Source organism: Taurulus bubalis (genome assembly GCF_910589615.1).
Source record: "Taurulus bubalis genome assembly, chromosome: 6".
NCBI lineage: Eukaryota > Metazoa > Chordata > Actinopteri > Perciformes > Cottidae > Taurulus > Taurulus bubalis.
In genome coordinates this window covers 8,419,187-8,442,270 of record NC_136594.1, presented here as the reverse complement: position 1 = coordinate 8,442,270, position 23,084 = coordinate 8,419,187, and the positions used below count along the sequence as shown (strand labels likewise).

Below are 23,084 nucleotides of genomic sequence, written 5' to 3'. Positions count from 1 at the left end.
GACTTGAAAACTGTCATTGCCTTTTCTGTGATAAGATTGTTGAAGGATATATCAAACAAATGCAAATTGCAGATGTAAATAAATATGTCACAACTGCAATATTTTTTTATTTATATTCCTTACTTATTGGTAAAGTGAATGATGCATTTTGGTCATAGAAGATAACACCAAATCATGCAATAATAATCTGCATCATACCCCTCCATAACATCCTCATAGTGCTCAAACAAAAAGAAGCTTGACTTTGATGTCAAAATCTACAACAGTCTTAATAGAGATATAAATGATTACAGCACACACAACAGCATGTTAAACACACAAATGAACACTTTGTAACCACAAAATGTTTCTCCTTCCTGCAGGACGTCCAAAGACAAACAGAGAAATCAATCGGTCATACACACAATTTGAAGGCAGTGTCGGGTGTATGAGGGCGTCTTCATCTTCACTCCATCAGGAGTAACTTTTTCTTTTTGAGTCCCGGTGTTTGAATGGCCATCGTCTCTTAAAAGAGACGACAGTGATGGGCGAAGGATGAAGGATGAAGGATGAAGAAAACAAGCAAAAATAGAAAGAAGAAGAAAATCTCCTGTGTGAAATCAGACTGATGGTGGCTGGTGACTCCCAGGTGGTTTTAGTTGAGTTGATGAGGGTTAGTGCAAAGTTTTACCCGACATTCAGTCAGTACCTCATCGACGAGTTGCTTTGGGTCACCAGTTGGGGTCGGAGTAGCTCGGGGGAGCAGAGGCCCGAGGGAACCGGGTCAGAGTGTCACAATAGGGAGAGCTACATGTACACACACAGACACAAATATATACACTCACATGGGGAATTCTTTAAAAATTCAAAATCTGTTGAGAAATGGAGCAAATGTTTGCAGACTCTCCAAATTATCCCACCGCCAATTAAGGCCGCGGCATGCATGCAGGCAGAGACACTGCTCGTACCTGAGCACAGCGAGGTCTCCGTGGGTATTGCACACTTGTTCACCGTGATTACCTGTATTACCCATACTGCAACACAAGAGCGCGGGTAGACAGGTGAGAAAGAGAATGGGAAGACTCCGCTGAAAGCATCAAGGATGGAGTGATCCTCGGTATTAAAGTCAAAAAAGTGGAGGAAGACGCAGGGGAAGATGGTGAGATGAATATCCATGCAAAGAGAGGAAGACCGTGCTTGTAACTTCAGATTTGTGATGAAAAAAGGTGCAAGAAAGATGTGAAGGGATCCAATGTCGGAGTATGCCATACCAAACAGGCAATGGGCACGTGGAAGAGGACAAAAAGACGAGTGAATAGCAGACAAACATCAAAGTGCAACAAGCCACGGGTAAGAGATTCTGGAGAGAGAGCGTATATTACACGAGGAGAAAATATGAGGAGAATCAAAGGCCATGACAAGGAATAATGACAGAGAGAAGAAAAGAAGAAAATTAATTAATTAACTTTTAATCTACGGAGAAGTGTCAGAAAAAACTAGGAGCAAAACTAACATGTGTGAGCGTGTTTGGACTCACTCTTCAAAGACGTCCTCTGTGTCCATCCTTCTGTAATACTTGGCCAGTTTGGTGGAGAAGATGATACTGGGAATCAGAAGGATACAGCAGCCTCCCAGTCCAAACCAGAATGTGTTCTGAAAAACACATTGACATGTAATATTTCTCCAGTTAACCTTTGATTCATTCCCGTCGTACTCAATTAAACTTTAATCTCTCGGAAATAGATTGAGCTAAAAATAGTTATATATTATATATATATAATAGTCTATTCATCACTTAAGTGGTAGAAGTTTTTTTCAGATCCTTTATAGTAGTAAGTAGAAAGTAAATGCAATAATAGCAATAACATATGAAGTAGAGTAATATATATTATTGCATATTCAATTTGCATTGTTTCATTTTAACCAGTAATTAATGTTATAGCTATAGCATATAAAGTTTATACAGTAGTTGACTAGTTTCACTTACTCAATGCATCCTAATTTTTTATGTTTGTGTTATGCTAAATCAGTAAAGTAACTAGTCCAGTGCCTACAATACACAGATAATAGTAGTGCAGTAAGAAAGTACAATATGTTTTTCTTATAACTCATTTGGCACCATTCACAATTTTATTCTCAACTTTAAAAATAATGCACAGATTCATTTGCAATCGTTAGTTGCAGCCCGACAGATTTCACACAAAGGCACATGGATGCACAAGAAATGTACACATCACCAGGCACAAATAGGACAGAACATATAAATATAAACTCGTACATACATGCAGCACATACAGTACGGAGGCTGCAGGCACTGCTGGAGCGCTGATGCATAAAGAAATTGTATGTTTACATAAACCACAGTCTGGGACTTGTTGGAGCTCTCATTTAACTCTCACAAACACACACGACATATAGCTGATATGTAAATATAAAACTTTACAACTCCTCTGGGCTGTAGGGAAAACAGTGAGGAATCTATGTGTAAGTAACTCCCCCTCTTGCCTCAAAACAGACCCTATCTCATCTCAGTGAGTGTGTGAGCGAGTGTGTCGGAGATTTGAGAACATACTGTTCCCGTACGCGTGGCCCAAAGGCTCCACAGTCTTCCTCACTCCCAAAAACTCAGTGCTCCCTAAAACCGTCAAAGAGACGTTTATATTTCGAGATTGAAATCCAAATACATGTGGGGGAACATGTACTGTACATACAGCTGTGAAATTAATCGGTGCAGCTCAGCAGTCAGTCACACGCGCAAATACACACACACACACACACATACATATATATATATATATATATATACATATACATATATATATATATATGTATATATATATATATATATATATATATATATATCCGCATCCACACACAGATAACCACAGTGTTCTGCTGCCTTACCACTGAGTCGACTATGAAGCTGCACGCTACTATCTCCATGCTGTCCACAATGTTACTGATGGGTTTACACTGGGCCACCTCTGAAGTCAACTGTAGAGGAAAAAGACAGCAGAAAAACCCAAAGTATAGATTACAGTGTACGTATGAATGACGTCAAACGTTAAACCATAACTTGATGAGTATGGTGTAGCAGTGGAAGATGACCTCCCCTCAATCTTCTAATTATGGACGTTACATTTAAATCAAAGTGGCTGCCTGGACTGTTTAAATAATCTGGTTACAATCAGAGAACTTTGAAAGCTTTCGTGATTCACTGAAAGCTGAACATTCAAGCCCAGTTTACACTTGACATTAACACGCGTCTTTTGGGTTCTAGGCAAAACAAATTGTTTGGCTATTCTGACCCACAATTCTCTGTGCAGCAGATATATGAGCAAGAGGGTCAAAGTTCAAGGTGCCATGTTACGTGGAAGTCGTGTGTACCAATGTAATACATACTGCAATTGGACTGCATACTACATGCAACAGAACGTCCTTTGTAAGGGCCGCTGCAGTACGCACTTAAAGCTTACAAAAGGTTTGTGGTCCAATGGGTCCCGGACCACATTGACGAGTGCCTTGAGTAATCAGACCGGGTGAGTTGGATTTAAGACTTTTCCCTTATTTGACTTGTATGATTGGTGTTTTTGTCACTGTGTCACATTTTAAAGGGCAATGTCAGAAAAGAAAAAAAGATTCATGAAACCCTACTTGCTGTCCGAGCATTTTTAAGACTTTTGAAAGATTGATTTACATTTTTCTTTATCCCAATTAGGGCCTTTACAGGTTTTTAAGTGTGGGAACTCTGTCAGATCACAATGGTGGTAATTTACACTTTTATTTAGCGATGTCCACTTGTGATCCCATCACCCAAAATGCATTTTAAAACCAAGAGTCTGTTGACTCTTAAGAGTGAAGCTTGATTGCTGACAGTTTTACTTTTCTCAACACTATAATAAAGTATAAATCCAACACTAAAGGAACACTTTGAGTTTAAATTTGTACTGTACAATTACACCCTTCCCTTTTGCTGACAAAGTCTCTACTGTGAATTATCAACCCGTAAACCTTAAAGGATACATCAATACTATACATTATATAAAACTGGAGGTATACTCACCGAGTTCCTAACCCAATATGTATACTGTTTGAAGTATCCCACCAAGCTCTCTGTGTAGCCGTTTGTTTCCTAGATGCCGACAGAGAGGAAAACATGTCAGCCAATGTGTGACGGCAGTCTGTTGAGGGTTATTGTGGATTCTTACAGTAAGATAAAATACGGAGTAATTTCATCCAGTCCAGAAAACAGTAACTTAAAGTTGCTCTTATAGTGCTGTTTCTGCTCAGGTCAAAACTAGGTTTGTAATACAAGAAGTTGCTGTTGTGTGGTTGTTAAAACATCTGGTTCAAATCAGAAAAAATGGAGCTAAGGAATTGATGAAAACAAGTTTTTAAAAGAATATTGTCATCTAATATCTGATTGACCAATCTGGAGCAATAACTGTGGTAAGAAGATGTATCCGCGTGTGCATCGTTACATATCACTCATAAAATACAGTTTGTTGTTATTATCTTTTTAATACCTGTTTCACTACATGTGAGGCGTTATGAGTGATGAGGTACTCTGCTGCATCGATGGCACTCAGGATATTCGTGACCTTGACCTAAAAGACACCGACAGAGATTAATTTGCATTAATGAAACAATTAGGCAAGTAAGTGTTAATAGTTTGTTTATGTTCAGTTGACAATACAGAAGTTAATAGGAAGTTTTCTGCACGGTTTGATAAGTAGATACTGTATGTAATATAGATAAAGCTAGTGTTTTGTTTGCCTCCTCACCGGCAGGTCGTTGGACATTCTCTGCAGCTGCTTGATACTCTGGGTCAGTGTGCTCTGTGTGAGGAGACAATAACACAAGCTGTGACCAAACAAACCATAACTGCGTCTGTAAATGAGCCATCAACAAAAAAACACCATCACGTCACCACTGTCACCACGTTAACGACACTCCTATGACAAACACGCAACAAGAAAACTGTCATAGATTAGATCATATATAAACAGTGGCTTACCCGTGCTCGGACATATTTCTGTCACCATTTACCAAACACAAAAGAAGAAGAGAGAGAAAAAGTAGAGTTGAGGAGCGCGACAGAAATAAAAATATTATACTTCCATTTTGTTTGTTCTTAAATTTGTGATCTGATTATTTACTTTCTTTAAATGGGATTTTTATGTTATCTATCTTAATACTTTTTTTTGTTATAGTTTGCCAGAAATGAGAAATAAGTTACAGGTTTTGTTGCATATTATCTGTAAATTTCTATATTAGCTGTTCACAAATGTCTTTCTCTAAGATGCTTCACAAGATTGTTCCTGCTATTAGGAAGTCGAGTCTCATAAAGTAGTATACTTAGTAGTATACATTTACTTCAGTAGAAGGTAGGTCTTTTTTGAACATTGGAGTGGATCTGTGTGTATGTACTTGTGCATATGTCTGAAGTTTAGGTGTTTAATGTGTTTGATGCGAGAGGTGATTACCATTGCTTGCTCCATGGGGACCACCTGATCCCTGTGAATCTGTCTGATACTGCTGGCGTGTCCTTTCAGTGCATTCTCCAGAGCACCGCGTGGCTGAAAAAACAAACAAACACACAAAGAGCATATGATCCAGCAGTTTGTTGCAGCTAAATCTCGAGGACAATCAGGTCATGACTATCAATGCAATGATGTATTATTCCTTCCTTCTTTAGAAATACATGCACACACAAATCCTTGTGTGGTATGTCCCGTGTGCCTTTAAATGGCATAGTTCCTGTACTATGTACTATGCATGTGCCATAAATGTGTGTGTTCAGGGTGAATGGGCAGCTTGTTCAGACCAACTGTGCATGAAGCGGAATTATTTTCCAGAGAGGCTATCCAACTGTTTATTTGGGTTTGTTGGTTCAAGAATATTTCAATATGAAATCAAGATTAAAAAACCAACAGACATTAGTAATGGGCATTACAATCTCTAAAGTCAACTCCCTGGGTCTAAATACTTTCACAAACACTTTAGCATCATAAATTGAACTTGAATGGAAACTATATGTGACAGATCACTGCAGCGGACAAATGCAGTTACTTTTTTCACAGCAGTACTGTAGGTGTAATTTACATAATAATCCAAAGCAATAGCTGTACACACTTCTTCATCATTTTGGCATTTTAATGATAAAAGCATCATCATGCTGTTGCTGTAATTTGCTGGTAAGATAATGATGAGACTCACCATTTGGTCGGCCTGAGCCTCCAGGTCAGTAGAGAAGGAGAGGAGATCCACGAGAGCTACTCCCTTGTTGACCTAAAACAAAAAACAAAGAACCATATCGTTTTAAATTCCCTCCTCAGATGCATAATCTGAAAATTAATTATTTCCCCAAAATTAATATTTTTTTAAAACCATGTATATTGACAAAATTGTAGCTGAAATGTTTTGTATTTGTATCTTTTTTTTCATAAAACAAAAGCTGTACAAACAAAAGCGACAGATCAGATGAAAGGAGAAAACCACTGACGTGGACATCATTTACTTTGCCTGACCTTCACTAAAACCAAGTCTCAACCCATAAATACATGTTTTATCTTGTGGGGACCTGATGTTTGTCCCCATATGGTGGGAAAGGTACTGTAGACACACACACACACACACACACACACACACACACACACACACACACAGATTACCTCAGCCAGGTAGGCTTCAAAGTCGATATTTCCAACTCCAGAGTTGGCGAAGTGGATGAGGTTGTCTCTGCCGGCCTGCTCAAGCAGCGTGATGTCCTGCAGGTCGACCTGCACACTCTCCAACACTTTGGCCAGATCCCTGTTGTACTGTTTTAACCAAACATACATACTGGTAAGTTACCATTCACACAAACTTTTATCAGCATTTCCTCCACAGTAAACTGACTCTTACCACAGTTCTGTTGAGGAAGGAGTTGATGTTGAACATGGTCTCCAGTTGCAGAGAATGGTACAGACCGTTGTTCTCATAGCAGTCCCTACAAAGACAGTACGGTCACACACTGAAACCCCTGCAGTATGTGCATTTGTGCAGCTCATTATTTTATCTTTTTATTGTGGGAATTTGTTGGTGATCATTTTCGACATTAAAAAACTGATTATACAAAAAGTCCAAATTAGGTTTATATTTTACTTTGAGGCATAATTTGCAGCTCATCAACATTATTGATATTTTTAAATGTTTGTCTTCCCTTTCAAGACACACCCTAAACTACAGTAAACTATGAGCTATATTTACTTTATATACAGTATTAGCTGTTGGCACGTTACCTGTACATGCTTCCCAAAGTCAAGTCAATGTTCGGATTCTGAAACAGCATCCCAGGAAGGAAGTTCTTCTTGGCGGGATGAACCAGGAATGGCGTGTCTATGATCTACACACACACACACACACATGCATGCATATTGATCAGACAGAGCCAGCGCGTTGTTAATAAACACAATCCCGCTCTGATAAAATGCTCTCTAAGACACCACAGAGAAAGGCAGAGGGGACAGTGAAAATAAGACGATTCAGGAAAGAATAGAGTTTGTTTTTAACACCTTGAATAGCTGTCGGTTGGCGAGCGGTTCGCACATCATCTTCTCCACGTTGCCACCAACAACAAATAAGGTGGTCACAACGGCCATCAGCACCCAGACGAAGATAAAAGAAAAGCCCACCCCACTGAAAGAGACAGAGACAGAGCATGTGAAACATAATCACACAGAAACATCAGTGGGTATCTATTAAGAATAACTATTTACTGGCAGAATGAATCATTCATCCAGGGCAAAACTGCAAAAATGGTAAATTATGGGATAAAAGGGTGTGCACAGTTTGTAATTTGTGATTTTGGGCTATACAAAATAAATTGTAGTAACATACGCCATTAGCAGGTTTCCGCCGGTGTTTGATAGGCAGCCCCTTGTTGTTGGTGTAGCTTGCTTATCGTAGCCACAGGTGCCACACAGCAGTCCCAGGATGTTGAAGGCCAGGACCAGGACGACCATGCAGAGCACTGCCACACAGCCGATCCACCTGCAGCACGGACGCATACAGACACACACAATTACCACAAAGACCAACCGTCAAATTGAAGGACAAATTCTTCCCCAGATGGGAAGTATGTCCCCATAATGTGACAACCTGATTCATACGAGTGCACAAACACACATGCACAAACCTGTAGAAATCCATTTGGTCAACCTGTGGGTAATAGGACTCTATGTTTTTCTGTCCTTGGTTGAGGAAAATGGTGAAATTGATCAGAGAAGATTCCACTGGGAACATCTTGGAGAAGCTGTTGATCTCTATGCCAATCTTATCCAGCATGCCTTTTACTCCTAGACACACAAACAAACAAGAAGACAAACAATATCAATTAGAAGGTGTGTCAGTACAAAGGTGACAACACTGAGAAAAGGTCTCACAGAAAGTGGAAAGGGACAAAGAAGGACAAAGAAGGACTTACGAGGTAGCGCTGTTTCATCATTCACAAGTTCGCAGGTGGAAAAATATGAAAGGGAAATACTAGTCAGACTTAATCTCATTTTATTAGTAAAGAAGGGAAAACACTATATTTATAATATACACACAGTACAGAATACATATATATACATACACACACACTTATGTACCTGAGACAATGTTTTTAGTTTGTTCTTTAACCAGATTTGGTGTATCATTAAAGGATGAGTAACCCTGGAGGTGGAAAGACAGAGAGAAAGGATGATTAAGAAAGATATATACATTTCTAGGGTGTATTTTGTAAGAATATGATAGGTGAAAAAGAAAGTGACAACAATGAACAGGAGGACGATGATGAGCTGCAGACAGAGGCGAACCTTTTGTACAATGTTGCTGAGGTCCGTTTTCAGGACGTTGTTGATATTTTCCGAGGCACGTGTGACATCTGGCAGCTGACAGACACAAAGAGAAAAAGAGTGAAGATTAGTAAATATGGCAACTAAAATAAATGAACAAAAAAAATTCCATTTATTTCCAGGTTTTCTGTGTCGGATCATTTTCCGTTCCTCAGTACCGTGGAGAAGTCTGCATTGATTCCCAGCTGCGACAGCGTGGAGCGGATGACGTTACAGGTGTGAGACACGGCTCCATTAGTGCAGGCAGGGTCTGACAAGGTGTTGGACAGAGAGGAACGCTCCCCCGACAGACTGGCCTGAAGTTTCACCGTCCCCTCCTGGAGAACCTCCAAGGAAGAGCTGACGTTCTCTAGGGCCTCCTTGGTCTCCCGCATGGCTACAGGAGAGAGAGGAAAGGGGCAATTGAATTAAAAGTTGGCCCTTTTTTTGACCAAAACTACCCTTTTACTTGTTTGGTGAGGATCATATGATTTATGTTGATATACATTCACAATCCACGCAACCACAACAGAACTACCAAAATGATAACAATACCCAAAATACCACAATACCACAAAAACCACAATAGGAGATGTTTTACAGGGCACAACAGTGGTTCAGATCAGCAGATCAGCACCGGTTACCTTTAATGGCGTTCTCAACTTTTGCTTTCGATAAAAGGAAATGTGAGGAAATCAAAGAGGAAAAATGAAAAGTAAAACATGGTGAGGATGTGCCCTTAAAAGACGCAATGGGATTCTGTTGTAATAAAACCACATGAGAGGAAAATGCACATAAAAATAAATCGTGTAGCGTCACAAAATGAGTGTGGCGACAATTCACAAAGATGTTGCGATGGTCTCGCAATTGGATTTTCAGTTCCCGCAAAATAAGGAATGCTTTACAAAAGTGTTATTATTGTGTAATTATTTTGTTTGACAGATTCAGAGGTTTCTGAGCATTTTATCAAACACAAACCATAAACAGACTTTTACATTCAAACCAAAATAGTTCTTGGCTGAAGAGATTTGTCCTTGAATTTCAAAATCAATATCACCAATTAGACGTGTTGACAGAAGAAGGAGGTGTGGTTTCAGAGCAGCAGCAATCAGCAGTGCTTTGTGATACTACGTCTCTACTGTTTGAACTGAACAGGAGGTCGTATGAAAAGCTCATACAGAGAGTGTGTGTTACCTCCTGCCATACGCAGCGCAGTGTCCAGTGAGGGAACCACCTCTTTCTCCAGCTGACTGTGGATCCTCCCACCCAGCAAAGGTCCAATGTCTGTCGGGAAGCACGGGAAGATCAGACGGCTTCAGGACAACCCAACAGTTATGTATTGCCACAGTAGGTAAACACGAGGACACACAGGCAAGCAACGCGAGGGACATTAAACAAATAAAGTATGTGAACAGTCTGAATTCAACCTACTGTCGAGGTCTGATAGGACTTTGTTCTTTGCTGTGGTGTACTGGGCTGTCAGGTATTCAATTTGCTGCAACAGAAGACAGACATTAAATATTTAGACACAAATGATTGTGTGTGTGTCTTTTCAATGGGAATGTGTGTGTGTGTGTGTGTGTGTGTGTGTGTGTGTGTGTGTGTGTGTGTGTGTGTGTGTGTGTGTGTGTGTGAGAGAGGGAGGGCATACCACAGGTGTGTTGTTAGCAAACGTCTTCAGGTCTCTCATGTTGGTGTTGATGAGCCGCCGAGTGCTCTTAATCTGCATGCTGACATTGTGGTTCGCAGCGTAGGCGATGAGTACTCCCAGACTGAAACACAAACAGGATCAGGAGAGTAAAGACAGGGAGCTGTAGTGACCAGCAGAGGGCAGCATGGCTACATTAAGGTGAATTAATCTGAAGTCTGCAGAAGTACTGAGCTGATGACTTTCAGCTGAGTTTTTCTGAATTATTCCTGTTTTGGTTTGGTTGAGCGTTATTTCTGAACTTGGAAATGATTATTTTCCTTTTAAATTAACGTAATTAACGTGCCAGATAATTGATTGATTTTACTCTGCTGAGCCTTGAGCAGGGATTTGAGTGATTGTCAACCGAAGGAGAAACAGAAAGAATCTTCTGTGTGAGAGATTCATGATAACAAACCCTGATCAGACAATACCTCCAAATAGCCACAAACTGCTTCACATGTGTGTGTAAGTGTGTGTGTGTGTGTGTGTGTGTGTGTGTGTGTGTGTTTGTGTGTGCGTGAGCATGCATGTTTATGACGTGAAAGCACTCAATCAGACAGAGAGGCCTCTCACAGTCAGCCAAGTGATATCAGTGACACCTAACTGTCCGGCTCAGTTTGGATTGAATGTCTGCCGCCGTGCATCTGTCTCCTACACAGCAGGTTAATGGCATTCAGTCCCAGACTGAATGTGAGCAGTTTATGTTAAAGGGAAACTTCGCAGATTTTACATATCAAAGTTCTGTATACAGGTCTTATGGAGTACTACTGCATATATGAAAAAAAAGTTCTGCAAAATCTGATAAACTGCCTTGAGTGATGGCATCTCTTCTCGAGGCTACATTACAGAAGGTAGAGCACTCTTTTGAGAACCACACATTTAAATACACAGCATGTAAAAACTGTGCAACCAAAAGGTGTGTATACCCCTTGAGTTTTTGCATAATTTGTGTTTTGCGCTACAAAATAATTTCACAATGAACGTATTATTACTTTTGGATCTGGTATCATTGAGTAATGAAACATTTCAGTTAATTGTTATAAAACTCATCGTAGTGACTTTTTCGCCCTACAATTTGTACTGATATGGCAGGAAAAGACATTCGTGTTGTTTTGGGATCTATGAATTAAAAGTTTAGCAAGACATGCTTCCCTTTTAGTTTAAAATATATGCAAGTCGAGGTCTTTATTTAATTACTCTTAGCAGTACCTAGCTCAGTATATCCAAAATCCACTTTCCAACAACTCATAAGAATCTAGAAATCCAGAATCACTGTAATAATAGCTTAATTTATATCATGAAAATAAAATAATAATCCTCATCGTGTTGACAAACCAGATGATATGATAAAGGCTGAAAAGAAGGACTTACACAATGAAGATGGAGGTGGCGATGAGCGAGGCGGTGAAGAAACCTCTCTGGCAGTCGACGTTCTTTCTCTGTCTCTGGTGCATCTCCCCTCCGCAGTTCTCACAGCATCGACACACACAGAAACACAGGCCTATGATGGGGGTGAGGACCAAAAAGGTGACGCCGATGGTCCCACATATGAGGAATCCGGCCTCGTAGTGGATCCACTGCAGAAGGAGAAGATTTATACAGTATAGTCACCCTTCCCTCCTCATTTAATCATTTGTATGACATTGTATTGTGGGAACACAATGTTATGAGGAGTTTACCTGCAGTAGCAGCACCACATTTTCTGGCTGTGGCCCCAGAGCACGTGCACACAAACACATGCAAACAAACACACACACACACACACACACACACACACACGTAGCAAGAGGGAAAGAAAGACAAACAAAGTCAGTGTGACAGCCAAGAGTTTAAGAGGCAGCAACATTCTAATTTCTAAAGAGGGAATTAAAGTAAACATCATCAGTCAAGGAAAAAAAAAGATGAAAATGTCTGCCAAAACAAACCAGAGGGAACCCAAAAGGCTTTTTTAACGTCACAACTCATCTAATTGTGATTCTTACAGTAAAGTGTCCAAAATATTTGAGAGACTTAATATATTATTTCCTTTTCTTAAATATGGCTCTAAGGCCATAACATGTCATTTAAATGTAATTTCTACATGTGCAAGGTGCATTTTTATTTTATTTACAAGCACAACATATTTCACAACTATTAAATCAACAATTACATTTATCAATCAAATATACAAACACTGCTGAATATCATCATTAAGTTAATCTCATCATCATTTAAATCAAACGTACCTTTCTCCATTCATCTATTTTGATTCCTCCCATGTTTTGTTGAATGACTCTAACAATCAGATCTGAAAAACAAATAGAACAGTAGGTCGACGCTTAAGTCTTTCAATCTGCAAAAATGTAATTATAATCACTTGCACAACAGTGTTTTGCGGGCAGAATACGACTCATCTGCCAATATCACACACAATCAAATACACTTCCTTTATAACGTTTGAGAAGCTACACAGGAGTAAAAAATCCATTTATCTGTTCATGAGCTGACAACAGAGATTATGAGGATTCATATTTTAATTTCCGAGGAAAGTATTGCGAATGTATTTCCTCGTATATCTAACAGCTGTGTGTTTTTGTGGAAGCTGTTTGAACTGTGTAGTTTGCCAATGAGGACTGCAGTTCTGTCCAGCTGTCTGTGTGTTTATATGGGTCAGGCAACACTAAGCCTACCTGGATGGTGGACGCTGTTATTTAGCAGGGGAACACTGATTCCTTCTCTCACACATGCACATGCACATGCACACGCACATGCAAACTACAACAAAAACACCTGTATGCATGCGCACAAACACAAACTACATTCACACTACATGTATATTTGACAATTTGTGCAGCAAAAGAAAAAAATATAATAAATTATAAAATAAAAATGATATATCTTTGTTTTATCACATACAAGTGAATGTGTGTAAATTTACACAAACCACTGTTTGAATAAAAACTGCATTTACTCAAGTGTACTGTACAGTACAATTTCAGGAGATGCAATTTATGCTACTTCATACTTCTACTTCACTACATTTTAGAGGAAAATATTGCACTTTTTATTCCACTACATTAAATTTACAGCAAATAGATTCAACAACAATCAACTAACAAATGATGATGATGTACTGTACTATTGCAGATTACGTAAACTACCCTGCAGTGTATGAAGTACTTAAAATAGGTCCATTTCACAGCAGCCATTTTTACATGTGATTGCAGGGTAAACACAGGTGAGATTGAACAAGTTAATTAGGGCCCTGTTCCATTTCGGTGAGCAGGGGCCGTGGTAGTGTGCATGCTGGCTCACTGTAATGGCTGTAACACTGAATAGAATGGGACCTTTATCAGTTTGATCAATTACACCTGTGTGTGTTTACCCTGCAATTACATGCCAAAATGGCTGCAGTGAAAAGGTCCTATTAGTTAGTATTGCTTATATTAATGCGGCAACTATAATCCAATACATTAAAACAATATTTATTATTCTGAAATGGGCCAGATGCTAAGTACTTTTACTTATGTCAAATTTAGAATTCAAGGCTTTTACTTGAAGTCCTTAACTGAAGATCGATATACTTTCCCACCCTTATTTATGTGGACATACACAGTACAGTATATGAACAATGAACACTACTGGCTTGATAATGATAGTAAATGCAACATCTTCCAGTGTGTGTTATCAGTTTATCAGATCTCCCTGCCACTTCCGTGTTCGGGTGCCAATCGACAAGTGATAGAAAAAAAATGTCTTGCACTACTGTTGTCTTTAGAGAATGTAATATTGTCATATAGCCAGTCCTCTCAGGTTGGTACAGTAGGTGCCACTGCACATGACAACAAGCAGAAGGAGGCCAGCTTAGCATGTTAATGCTGACACAGCTGCCAGACACACAGGCGCGCACACACACACACTCGCTGAAACGTATCTATTCTGCCTTCTGCTTGTACACCTGCTGACCGTCAGGTGAGATGAGGAAGCACATGTAACTGAATTGTGCGACAGGATTAGTTTTTCTCACTGTTTAAATGTTCCAGTGAATTAGGTGAATTAAACTATTGCTGTCTCCTTGTATGCGGTGCTGTTCTGTTTATCCTCTCACTCATGTCATCCTCTCTCTACCCGCAATTTCACTTAGGGCTGCAACTAATGATTATTTTCATCACAGATTAATCTGCCAATTTATTTGAATATTTTTGTCATTAAAATGTCCGAAAATAGTGAATAGTGAAGATGAAACATTTATATTATAATTTGTCAGAGTCCTTGGTGATGCCGTTAAATTAATTGGGGGACGAAACCTTTTAAACTAAACCTTTTTGACTAAACCAGAAATTCTGAGATGCTTCAGCATTTGAAACAAATACTAAAACAAACCAATCAAAATAGTTGCTTTTCAACGAATCAATTAATGAACTTATCCTTTCAGCCCTCTCTGCATACTGACCACTATCAAAATAATGGCCACAAGAACACTTAAGTTTGGGATACTGTGTGTGTACTGTGTATACCAAACAATCTCTTTGGAGTGTTTCATGAGATTTTATGTTTTCTTTTGTTTAATGATTGGCTGCAAAGCAACTGCCTCTAAACCACGTGAGGTTTTAAGTCTGTGCTTTAAAAGTAAAATTGTCTCCAAATAAGCCTTTCTAGTGAGTAAAAGGAGCTGAGATTGTGGATATCTTCTGTGACCATATGGATAATCCTCTCAACACTATCTTCCTCTACTGCTGGGAGGTGCCGGTCTTATTTTTCTCAGAACTGTTCATAAAACTCAGACTGTCGGGTGAGAAGATGTCTCACTTCTTTATCTCTGCAGATAAAGCATATGAGCACATCTGAGTCATGTTGATGCCACCTGTGCTCAGGTACTTAGTTAGCATTAGCCCCCGGGGGCAGTTAAGCTTAGACAGCTTAGTTCAGTGACCCAATATAAGAAGTAGCTGCTGCAAATGAAAGGAAGAGGCGGGTCAAACAACCGTCAGAGTGAGACCTGAAGGAGTGAACCCACCACCCGACCACCCTCGTCAAGACGAGGAACTGATTTCGTACCAACACATGCACGCGTTTGTTGTTCATTTACATGTTTCCGGCATCTGTTGTGAAGCTCTAACTTTGATAAACCAACTTTTTTGCATCGCCATTGTTATTTAAGATTTTGTCTCTTCATTTTTGCTTAAAAAACAGTGGGATCTATTGTTGTTCTACCCGAGTTCAACAAGGTGAAGCAAACAGCTTCACACACGGGTTCATGCAGGCCACTGTAAGGCTAAATATGTCAACAGTGAAACATCAAACGCTGCTGCTGGTTAGTTACCTTCTTACTGCAATGTGTAAGCTCCCACAATCCCCTTCCCTGACCTGCTGAGAGATTACTGGAAGGTGTGGATGAAGCCTTATACAACCTGACAACAATCTATACATCTATCTATACTATTAACATTAAAGGCCTTTAATGTAAACACTCTCAGCCCCACACACACAAAACAGTGAAGGCATTTGCATGTATGCGTCCACTTCCCAATAAGGTACATTTTTAAGGTTTTCATTTCATCCGAACAAAAGAGAAATCATGGATTCAGTGGGAGTGATGATGAGGCTTCACATTCACATGGTGGTCAGTCTCTGCCCGTGTGAAGGAGAGTCTCTCCAGCTGTCTGGACAGGAACTGACTTTTAACACTTTGAATCTCCTTTTGGGGAAAAGCATGATTGATCGCAGTTCCACTACTGGAGAAATGTAATTTTCAGGGTGCATTCAGTGATTGGAAAATGGCATGGAAAAATATATTATTTTAAGCTATTAAGCCTGCAAACTCCAGCATTATCTAGCAGTGTCTACTTGCAACCGGTCGTACCAGGTTGCACATGTGCATGAGCTGTGAGCAGAGTGATTTTCACATCTGAGATTGTTTCCAAAAAATTTGAAATGCCTGCTGAAACTCATATAATTAATTCACAATGTTATATTTAAAGGATTTTTTAGGGGATCCAAAAAGGTAGAACTATCCAAAAACGTAACAAAACATGAATATTTGCCCCACAAAATGTCTCCCTTTTTTTGTGAATTATTGTTCACGAGGCGGCATATGGACAGACATTGTATTGATTGAAATGGTTTTGAAACAAGTTTAAAATTGTGGTGACAAACACAGATCGTAGCTCTAAAATGTATAAGAGCCAAGACCACAGCTTTACAAAAGAAATGTCACAACATTCAGAAGAAATGATGTTGTTCAGAACATATGATGACATAGGTCATGTCAGGTTTGCCGAAGCAGTTATCTAGTCCTGTTTGTTGCTTTAAATACTACTAACAGCATTACACAAGGCTATGCATGTTCATGGAACCAGGAGCTATAGAAAGTTACACAGCCATATGTGAGCTGGAGCAAAACAACTATAAGAGGATTATGTGATCTTTTTCTCTGTTTGCACTATAGACACTTCATTAGGGGCATCCCACAAGACATAATTTCTCAAGATAAGCTAAAGAAAGACGAGAGACTGAAACGATTACTTTCATTATCGACTGAGCTGTCCATCATTTCCTTTATTAACGAAATAGTGGGAAACCAAAGATATGAGTTTACTATCAAGTCTGACAATATCGGCAAATATTTGAGAGGCAGAAAACAGTGATAAAAAAAAGAGATATAGATTTTTGTTGCTTATTTTCTGTGGACGTGCTGTCCAGTCTCCCATCAATAACAACATTGAAAGCTTGAACTAGCTGTAGTATATGATGTGTATAAAAGATGAACGGTAGCTGCAATGCAAGATGCAGATCTAAAGCATCAACACATGATACACTGGACTTTTGGGAGGCAGCCATTCCTTATGAGACAACTCATTCAGGTTTGTGATCTGGTTTAAGACATTTTCTTCCTGATCAGTCCCAGTAATTAAGGCAAACAGACAGATACCATGACTATGACCCAGTTTCAGTGTATATGTGCGCATGCCCATACATGTTTGCACATTCGTGTGTGTATATGTGTGTGTGTGTGTGTGTGTGTGACAATGCCATCTGTAGCAATGTTGGCGGTGCAGTGTTAGCATTAGCCCTGTGGATGCTAATCCTCTAATCTACCCTGTGTGTATCGGAGGGATCAGACACGACCTCCTCACACAGCGAAAGAGTCCAAAATGCTTCTTCATCACAAAAACAATCGTCACACAGATTTATAAAGAGGGATGAGCGGGTCAGGAGAGGGAAGAGTTGGTCAAGAACCATCGGTGAACTGTTGAGCGGTAATTCAAACTCAGATACGAGCCGCTCTACTGGAAACCTGAAATATTAATTACATTATCAATGCAAGAGGGATTTGTGGAGATTTCTCCCAACCATGGACAATCCGAATGATCTGACAAGACCAATCAGTCGACTACATTTCCTCAGTCTGCCTGACATTGATTTGCGTTTCTCTATTAACCTCAAGTCAACCTCAGTCCTGACCCCAAACCGTCACCTCTGCTAATTATAGACTCAAGCCCTTCCCTCATTCATGGACCGAATTCAATGCAAGTATCAGCATAAGATACTGTACCACCAAGGATTACCGCGCTTTCTAAACGCTATATTGTATACCGAGATGCACACGCCTTCATTTGCCAAAAAAAATTTCAGATCAGATTTATTTTCAGAGTTCAGTGGACAGAAAAAAATGTGGAGGGGAACAATCATCGTCAGTAAAACCATAGTAAAAGTAATACTTTGTTGATCAGTACTATCGTAAATAACTCACATACAGCCATTATATCACATGTAAAATGTTAGAGCCTAATAAGACGAGTAAAAATCCTGAATATTTTTCTAAATGACAACACTTCTACACAAAGTCACACCACAGAGTTAACTATTAGACAACTTGAGTTGATAAGGCTGGACATGAATTTAATATGATAACTTATCATCTTTCAATTAAATTGTATCGTGATTAAATCATATATTAAGATATATTGATACACAATTATGTTGTTTGTCTAAATTGCTAACAATACACACTTACTAACTTGAATGTAATGCATGTAAACGTAGTCAGTGCCGAGCTGGACATATCTTTTTTTCTTTATAATTTCACTTGAAATGTTTATTTTGCACTGAAGGTCTTAATGAAATGAGAAAATACTTTAATTCTCACAGCGTATATAAATATAGGCTTCACCATGTGGTTATTTCATACAGACTATTTATATATTGAATTAAAAGAAAATATGATATATATATAGATATACCTTTCTCTCTCATATATATATATATATATATATATATATATATATATATATATATATATATAGAGAGAGAGAGAGAGAGCGAGAGAGCGAGGGAGAGATAAACATTTGTCTACTAATTCTCATAAAAATATATATGCTCTGTATGAAAATAGTTTTTAATGCAATGCCAAAAGCAAAATTTTGCATAAACATGATATGTGATGTGTGAGTGTGTGACATGACATCCAGGTGGTCTCAACCTGTGCGTGTGTGTATGACAGTAATTCATAGTGGAAAGTCCCCTTGCAGCAGCAGCATATGGTCCAGTGGATTAAGGTATTACACAGTGATGCAGGTGACTGAGAAAGCCTCCTCTAATCACTGATCTGCTAATTGATTACCCAACCAGCAGCACTAACCCTGGACACCAAAATGGCAGCAACTTAAAACCTTCAATCCTATTGCACTATGTCATCCTCCAACGTGACCACTCATAGTTGCACATACGGGACACAAACAAACCGCATTGAGTTGATTATAGCTCTATATATCTATTGCTGGATTTTTCTACACCAGGTGGCAAAGAGAGCCGTAATATTCACTATTTATGTATTTATCAAGTGATAGACCTGATAACACATCAATAATGTTAAAGTGTGGGGCAGAAGATCATTAGCTACGATAGCAATTGATCCCATTAACCTGATCATTTATGATTCCAAGCATATCATCATGCATTTGCATGTGCACATGCTCTTTTGATCCAGCATGATCTTAATAAAGGAGAGTTTTTGGGAAGTCATGCGTCGATATTTACACTCGGGGAGAGAATGGAGATACAGCAGCAGTGTGCAAATAATCCTGCGACAGCCAGAGTCTCTTTGAGGTTTTTTGGACTTTGCTGTTTAGTTTATGATGTAAAACAGGTCAGTTAGAATGTCAGGATGCTACATAGACAGGCAAGTGGTTTCCAACCTTGCTGACTTGTGAACCCTCAACGCATGCTTGACAGGTTTATGTAGAAGTGATAGGCCCTTTTCACAGCACCCGGTTTAGCGTAAAAACAGGCGTAATTGATCAAATATATTATGATCCCATTCTGTTTAGTGTGTCACAGCCATTCCAGTCAGCCAGCATGCACAATACTAGGGCCATGGCCCACCTAAATGGAACAGGGCCCTAATTAATGTTATTTATCACACCGTGACATGTCAAAAAGGCTGCTGCAGAACAGGGCCTCTTGTATCAGTTTATGAGACTAGATGTGTACATATCCAGTATTTTACCAATAAGAAAGAGGAACAAGTCAGAAAAAGATATTGCACTGTTTTGTCTTTCTTATCACTTTAAACATCTTGTTACTCCCACACAACACCCAGTTTTATCTTGGGACCCCTTGGGTGGGTCTCAACCTCCAGGTTGGGAACCAATTGGCTGTAGCTTCATAGATAACAAATAGATGGTGGACTGACAGGTGAGGTGTTAGTGTTTACAGACAGACTTACATTACAGTCAATTGTACTTTCTTGATTCTTGTTGTTCTGAGTTTGTACTCATAGTTCAATGCACTTATTGTAAGTTGCTTTGGATAAAAGCATCAGCTAAATGAAATGTAAAGTCTCTGCTGTCACACTACCCAAAACTCGTTATGACTTATATATACATATATATACATATGTATGTATATATATATATATATATATATATATATATATATATATATATATATATATATATATATATATACATATGTATGTATATATATATATATATATATATAAAATATCTTTCATTCATGTTTCTACTGAGCATCTGTGGCACAAAACAAGTTCTGTCTTATCACTATCTCACACATTTTGGTTCATGGCCCTCCAATAACTGCATGTGGTCGATAGAAGAAGAAAAAAACTTGCAGTCACAATTTTGCAAAACATCTTAATCACATAATTTAGTGTAAGACACATTTTACATTGTGAACTGGATCTCTCCAGAATCACAGTTCCCATGTGAGAGGAATAAAACAGACAGATGAAGGAAGGGGGCAGTGGGTGAGGAGGAGGAGGAGGAGGGGGTGACGGATAATCTCACCTTTGGGAAAGGAGTTGGGCTGAATAACGTAGAGAAACGCGTGGACCATGTGGAAGAGTATCCCCACGGCCCCTGGTTCGTAGTACGCGTGGGTATCATACACCGCGGCCGGCACGAACCCAAAATCCAACGGCTCTACCGGCGGAGGGGACCGTTGTCTGCGGGAGTCCGCCCGGCCCTCCGCCGCGGCCCCGTCCATCTCCTCCGCCGGCCGCTCGCCGCTCGTGGACCCCCAGAAGAGCAGCAGGACGAGCCACCTCGTCCACAACATGGCTCAGAAAAGTCCAGCTTTGTACAAAGATAAAAGTTAAAACTCCACTATACAGTCCAGCGGGAGATGGAGAGAGAGAGAGAGAGAAAGAGAGATAAGGCGCGCTGGTGACGCGAGAGGACACCTGTCCCTCTCGGTGGTTTTATCCCCGCAGCTCACAGACACAACCGTCCGAAGGGAAAACTTTTAAACTTAACATCCAACGGTCGACGTCAAAGCAGCCGTTAGCTCCTGGTTTCTCGGTTCGGACTCATGGCAGACATTTTCCCCACGGAGACCTTCGACGGTGTAAAGCAGGACCAACGGACGAGGATGCGCTCGTTGTCTCGGTGTCCTCACTCTCACCGGCCGGGCTGTGAGTAGCCTAATCCCGCGTGCACGTAAAACCCAAGAACGCTCGTGCTCGCTGAAAGCTCGCCGGGCGCTTCTTTGTCGCGCGACACCGTTAAACGTTCGCTACAAGTAGAGATGGAAAGTAACTAAGTACATTTACCAAAGTATTTCGTGAATACATCTCTCTATGTATTTTTACATGACTGCAGAAGTCATAAACAGTCAAATTGTGTCACTCAATTAAGTCACTGTATAACAAAATACATTCTCAACTGACCATTTCATTTAAATACATGATTTCTACATAATATTGTTGATCACTTACATTTTTTTTTAATACTGTCAAGTATTCTGAGACAACAATCGACTCCAACGATGACCCGCTATATATCATTTGTGAAAAGGGCCCGTCTGTAATGTTTATTATAGAGCTTAGAGTCGATGTGTGTCTGTATTTTATCCATCTGAGCATTAGAGGTCAGATAGTGTTATTGTGGATGTGTAGGAGAGAATCCAACAACATAATCTCAGAGGGTGTCTGTATGAATTTGAGGCGGGTCATCGACTCTACACTTAGCCACTGACTTTCAGCTCTGAAGTTTATCAGGTAGACGGTCAAGGGTAGTGAAACTTTGGCAAGCACAGACGGTTTGAGTTAAAAAAAGGGGGGAAACCCAAAGTTCAGTTTAAAAGCAACATCATAGCCTTGGGTTAAATCTTTGATATATCAGCGCTCCCTTTCATCCCCTCGCCTCCTCAGCCACTCAACAGGATACACGATACTAGTTTAATGTAAACCTGTATGTTGATGTAATCAGGAAATCACAAGTCATGTATCTAGAAGTGGATCATTCAACAGCGTTGGACCTTGAAAAAAAGAAAAGTCCCCGTGTGTGAAGGACTGTGATGACAGAAACCCCCCAAAAATGTCCATTCAGGGGGAACAGTGGACTGCAGTGTTTTGCCCTGTGAACAGAGTCTGCACTGACTCCTTTCAGTGAAACACCCGCCACTGTTCCTGACACACACACACACACACACACACACACACAAATAGTAAAATAGTCACATCACACCACAAAGATTTACAAAACAAAATCTTGTTTTATTCTCCTTCTACCATGTAGGAAATGTGTTACATAGATGATATGGACATGAAAAATTAAAAACAATGAAATATCCGATTCATACATATAGTATGTCTTCAGGTAGTGAGATCCATTCATGCACTGCAAATTATCTCACACTCACACACACACACGCGCACGCACGCTCTCACACACACGCACGCTCTCACACACACACAAGCACACATAAGCACACTTATCTATTTTACTGTATTGACTTTCCTCGGGTCGGGTTAGATTTGATCCGCTTGTGCCCTCTTGTGTATTACATTGAAACCAATCATATGTTTTATGAACAATAAATACCTAGTGATCGATGAAAAACCCAGAAGGTCCATTAACTGTAACATGAGAAATGAAACACTGATACATTTGAGTACTGTGGGTTTCTTTGTTTGCTTCCCAGGTTATTAACAGTGTATGTTGACCGATGCTTATTTCATCTATTGTCCAAGTTGCAATTCCTTATCTTCTGTGAGTGTTATGAAAAAAGAGCTTATTTCAGTAACCAAAGCCAGCAGCTGATGACCACAATGA

The 23,084-nt window shown here is 39.7% G+C and overlaps 1 protein-coding gene across 1 annotated transcript; it reads right to left on the bottom strand.

Moving 5' to 3' along the window:
• Positions 1-710: 710 nt before the first annotated feature.
• Positions 711-21,087, bottom strand: prom1b (prominin 1 b; the record flags this gene model as incomplete). Its single annotated transcript, XM_079219978.1, has 25 exons — positions 711-786; positions 948-1,013; positions 1,517-1,632; positions 2,884-2,973; positions 4,043-4,111; positions 4,506-4,586; positions 4,764-4,817; positions 5,466-5,558; positions 6,199-6,270; positions 6,654-6,800; positions 6,886-6,970; positions 7,263-7,366; positions 7,536-7,659; positions 7,861-8,013; positions 8,159-8,318; positions 8,613-8,676; positions 8,820-8,894; positions 9,017-9,234; positions 10,032-10,121; positions 10,269-10,332; positions 10,489-10,609; positions 11,899-12,104; positions 12,207-12,233; positions 12,753-12,814; positions 20,817-21,087. 25 exons carry the CDS (start codon positions 21,085-21,087, stop codon positions 711-713), a joined length of 2,688 nt encoding a protein of 895 aa, XP_079076104.1.
• Between the last annotated feature and the right edge of the window lie 1,997 nt (positions 21,088-23,084).